General features: G+C 35.0%; 1 protein-coding gene across 1 annotated transcript; it reads right to left on the reverse strand.

Moving 5' to 3' along the window:
• Window positions 1-2,261: 2,261 nt before the first annotated feature.
• Window positions 2,262-5,045, reverse strand: LOC120067955 (cation/H(+) antiporter 4-like). The gene is made up of 3 exons (XM_039019609.1): window positions 4,681-5,045; window positions 3,587-4,591; window positions 2,262-3,380 (listed from the first exon to the last, which is right to left on the reverse strand). The coding sequence occupies exons 1-3, from the start codon at window positions 4,924-4,926 to the stop codon at window positions 2,262-2,264; spliced, it is 2,370 nt and encodes a 789-aa protein (XP_038875537.1). The 5' UTR covers window positions 4,927-5,045.
• Between the last annotated feature and the right edge of the window lie 432 nt (window positions 5,046-5,477).

Consider the following 5,477-nt stretch of genomic DNA (forward strand, 5'->3'; position numbering starts at 1 on the left):
AAAACTATCATTAAACAGCTCAAACTTCGAAAGTGCCTTGAATATTATAGGGTTTGAGAAATGTAAAACCTCTTCACAGGCATTCCTTGAGGCGTTTGTTTGATGATCCAAAACATTATAGGTCTTAGCACAAGGAAAGCCACAAGTATGAGCATTATAAGGTAACTCACTTCAGTTGTGGTGCCTGAAGGGTTTATATGGTATAGTGCGATCCGGGTTTTCATGGTAAAAAGGAAGAAACCAAAAATGTCACAGACCAAGGCAGAGGAAAGGCCTAAACGCCCCAATTCTGAGTTCATAATATGAAGCTCTTTTACAAGTGAAGCAACAGTAGGAAATGCAGTTATTGCATGAAAGCTAATCATCATGGGGAGGTAGGCTCTTTGTTCGTTTGTGAAGCCCCAGTCGTCATCAATAACCATACTTTTAGCCAATTTCTGTATGATTTGAGGGAGTAATAAGGCTGAAATTCCAATGAGCAATGAATTTTTTCTTGTTCTCATTGCCATTCTTATATCAACTTTTGCTACAGATAGAAATACGTACAATGAATACCCCAAATCTGACAGTAAAACAAGCACTTCTTGACCCTCCATGTTCAAATACTTTAGTTTTGCCTCCTCCCATTCATTCCACGACAACCCGAAAGCCAACCCGACCTGATTCGTTCATGGACTAAAAATTAAGACTAATTGTAATTGATAACATTTTTAGGGCTAATAATTAAGGCAATGTTTAGCAACACGTAATGAAATTTGGTATTGGATCCATTGTAATGGGTTTGAATCATGAACGTAATTGGATTGTTTTTTATTGTGTTTACTTAGAATTATAAATCTGTCACGTTTATTGTTATCTTTACCGTTACTGTTATCTTTGTTATTTGACCCTAACGGTAATTGTAACAATAATGGTAAAGGTAATAATAAATGTGAAATATTCATAATTTTTCTACTGTTACAATAACAACATCTATAATGGTAATGGTAAAGATATTTGGTTCCACATAATTTTCAAACACAATCCGATTGAGCACTTTTTGTTCCTCAATCAGATTGTACATTTTTATTACAGGTTTTGAGGCAGACCCCATAGTTCATTAAGATTACGAAACATAGGTTTAACAACAAACGAAATCAATTGGAACCCACTTTTCAGATTACTAATGATGTATTATGCTTCACCTGTCGTAAACGTTACCTAAGTGTATAGCAACATTTTTAAAGAATTGCAAATATGAAAAAATCTATCGGTCATATGTTCCAAGAGCTAGATCTAAACTTTGCTATATCTGTAAAATCTTTTGTATTGTGCTATATCTGCTAATGTTTTGGGTATGGCCTGATTGCTATATTTGGATTCGCACCTTCAACTAAACCTCTTTGCATAAGAAAAAAGAAAATTATTTGGAAGTTGTTTTATACTTACAAGAATTTGACAGGAAAACTTGGAGACCCCAAAACGCTTGAGAAGGTGATATGTAATTGCAAAGCAGAAACAGAACAAAATCAACTGAAGCTCCAGAAGAGGCAAAGAATTCTTCAACCACCATTGAGGATCATTAAATTTAACCCATAAACCATTTGAATTTATATAAGGTGGAAGATCTATACAAATTGCACTTGTCGTATTTGAATGCAACTGTATCATCTTCTCCCCCATCACAATCAGTAACCAACAACCAAAATTTTGGTTTTGCTTTCAAAATAATATATTCAACATATGTCTTTTTTTTCTTCTTTTTGTTTATATAATTTGCTTTTGTCTTTTAACAAACATGAAAGTTAAGCAACCCAAAAAAAGCCCCTTCCAAAAAGGGATTTGACAGTTATTTTTATTTTCAAATTGACAGCCAAAATGTTCTTGTATGTCTGTTTTTAACAGATTTCATTAAGAAATACAGCTAAAACATGAGGACATGCGGTTATGTTTCTATTTATCCACTTGTTTGTGACAAATATAATCATCAGTATGGTTACATGTATGAGATTCAAATATCTCGAAATTTTATATTTAGTGATCATTAAAAACTGTAAATATTTTAATTACATTGTCACGTGACGCTCTTGTTAAATCATTTGTCTTTTTTTTTTTTTGTGGTACATTAAATTAACCAATATCTATGGATTTGTCTATCATAATGCCATATAAATGAGTTAAACTGAGAAGATAAACTTTCCTTTCATTAACTTATAAGATGTTTACAAAGTTAGCACACCACTGCAAAAAAATTGGATCATGAACTTAGGAGGATATATTAGTTATTTCTGTTGTTGTATTACCAAGACAGAAGTTCTTGTGTTGTTATCTAGTGATGCAATCAAGTCCCCAAGAACTCCAAGCTCTGGAAATTCATTCCATTCACTAAGACCAGAAGTTTGAGGTGATGATGATTCCAACCCTTTTCTTCTGCCTACAATCATAAGATCAAATACATTCACCATTTCTCTAAGTCTCAATGCTGTTTGAGGTCCATCTACACTTATTTCCTCTAAAAATCTCACTCTCCCATCTCCCAAACATGTCATTTTGAAATCTTTGATAACCTCTGAATCAAGCATTTTCTCCCACTTACTTGTCCCCTGATCTTCCATACAACTCCCAAGTTTCAGCACTGTTAGTTCAATCCTTGTGTCCTTTGTTAAACGCTTTGCAAATGAAATTGCCTCTCTGTCATCATTCCCTCCCATGTATATCACACATACTGTATACTGACATTTCACTCCTGAAGATGCCATTGAAGGAATGCTTCCTAAATGCCCTTTGTCTGCTAAGATGGCTACCGAACAAGGCGCTTTCTCAATCACACTGCAATTCAAATTCCTCATTGTGTTGTCTTCTTGGTCTATAAGTCCATCACTTGTCCATGTTATGTGGAAAGGCAATATTATGAGGGATGTGATCTTGTCCATTGCCAATTTGCATATATCATTGTGCATGAACTTGAGTGGTGAGATTGAGGTGAAGCATTCAGCATACACTGACCCTGAATTCTCCTTCTCAAAGTGATCAAATGAAAGGAGCACATTTTCTGAGTAGGGTTGATCCCCAATTGGCTTGTTTTCTATTCTATGTGAAATGAACACCGGAGCTGTCCGCCCCACCAGCTCGATCAGATGGAGAGCATAAACTGCGATCGGATTATCCTGTGTTGGACATGAGATGTTGAGAAGATGAATGAAGCCATAGATGTTTTCATTCTTGTGAACACATGCAAGGACTCTGAACTCTGAGTTTTGGCTCAAATGCATGATATTCCTGTTCTGTTTGCCTGCTTGTTTCCTTGAAATATCATTCAGGCATTTCACTGTCGCTGGCACAAAGATTGAAAGTAGTAATAAGAATACTGTAAACCATGCTAGAATCCCATCGCTTATAATCTGCAAACACATTAAAAAAAAAAAAAAAAAACACAACGTTACACTATGAACAACTAAAAGAAAAATGAAAACTAGGTAGTCTTTCTTTCAAGTTTAATCTCCTCCGTATTTAGAAAATTTCTATTAAGTCTCTTAACTTTAGTTAGTTAACGAAAGAGAAAGAGAGAAATGGAAAAAAAGAAAAGGGGAGGAAGACAGAATAATACATTGTATTCAGTGAATAATGTGCAGAAGGACAATTCAACAACTCCTTTGGAGCTGAGAAGGAGGGATAACACCAAGGAGTCTCTAAAGCTCAACTGGCAATATAATGAAGTAAGAAAGGAACAGAAGAATTGGGTAAAATAAGTTACAAGAGCAAGAATGATGTTAACTCTTGTATAATTATCCACATATGCAATGAATAACATCTGAGACAAATCAACCTGTAAAGCACAAGTAATCACAAAAACCGGCATGAAAATATCTGAAACAAAGCATTCCAACTTCTCAATAAGAGAGAATCCCATTGGACCTCCATCAGTAAGAGACAATCCCAACAAATAAGGTCCGACAATTGCTGGTTGTCCCAATAAAGAAGATGCAACAGCAGAAAGAAGAACCACAAGAAAAACAGTTTGAGTAGTACCGCGGCTAACTGGCTTCCCTTCTGGTGTTTGTTTCACAATCCAAAGCACTGCAGGCCTAAACAAAAATGACACCAAAAACACTTGCACACATAATCCTCCAATTGAATAGTACCCTTTTGAAGCATTCTTTCTTGATATTCTTATTAGGTTTGCAATGGCTACTGCACATTGGCTGAACATGTCTGCAACTAATGCTGAGGATAGCCCCAAGCGACCGAGTTCTGTGCTTACAATCTTCAGTTCACTTAGAAGACTAGCAATCACTGGAAATGAGATCATACTTTGTATTGAAACCATTAAAGGCAGCTTCCTTATTTCTGAAATTTCTAGCCCTTCCAATAGAAAAGAACTCACCAAAAGACCACAAGTTAGAGGCACAAGAATTGAAGGCAGTCCAATTATCCATGCTCTTTTCCCTGTTTTCATTGTCATTCTCACGTCCATTTTCACTGCTGTTATGAACATAAACAGCATGTATGCAAAATGTGAAAACAATCCCAGGATCTCTTCACTCTCTACCCTGAAAAGTTTGAACTTTCCTTTGTCCAACTTGCCCCATGAACAACCAAATATCAAACCAGTCTGTTTCCATTGCAAATATCAAACCAGATGTTATTATTGTTTGCGTATATATATATAGTAATCTGACAACAGATGAAAATTATACATACAATGATTTGAGAGGAAATTTTGGAGACACCAGAACGCTTGAGAAGAAGATGAACAATTGCCATGAAAAAACAGAACATGACCAATTGTAACTCCAAGAGAGGCAAGGAATTATTGAGCCACCAATGAGGGCTGTGGATGTTTGACCACAAACCACCTGAGTTTGTGAAAGGTGGAAGATATATACAAGTTAAAGTTGAATTCGAGATCGAATTCGGTTTGAAGTCTTGTCTTGAATGCATCTTCATCTTCTTCTTCTTCTTCTTCTTCTTCTTCTTCTTCTTCTCCCCACAGATAACACAAAGGCAATAAATAACACAGAGATGATCAGAAGGAAGAGCAAGAACAAAAAAATAAAAAAGCTTTGTGTTGTTTGGTTTCAAAGTTGGCGTCCTTTCAAATTGGGTTTGCTAGATAAGTAGTTTCCTATAACCAAACAACGCGTCAAGGGAAAAGCAAAACCAAAGACATAAAAGAGGATTTTAGATATAAGTTAAGGTAGTTCTGAAAGAGGTTGTTTGTTTTCAGTTGATGGATTATATACCTAAATTTGGACATTTTAATTAAACATGAACATGTGTTGCGCATTCCCTTCATTTTCCTTCTTTGGAAGTTTGTTACTTTAACAAAATCTACATATCACCAAGGTTAACTTAGATAACAAAAATCTTCAGAGAATCCAATTAATAATTCATAGATAACTATTCATCAAGATTCTGTCAATTATTTTGCTTAATAATAGTATTTTTTTTTTTTTATTTAATTCATGTGATAATCTTTCATTTTCATATTTCATTGT

Source organism: Benincasa hispida, chromosome 1 (assembly GCF_009727055.1).
Source record: "Benincasa hispida cultivar B227 chromosome 1, ASM972705v1, whole genome shotgun sequence".
Classification (NCBI taxonomy): Eukaryota; Viridiplantae; Streptophyta; class Magnoliopsida; order Cucurbitales; family Cucurbitaceae; genus Benincasa; species Benincasa hispida.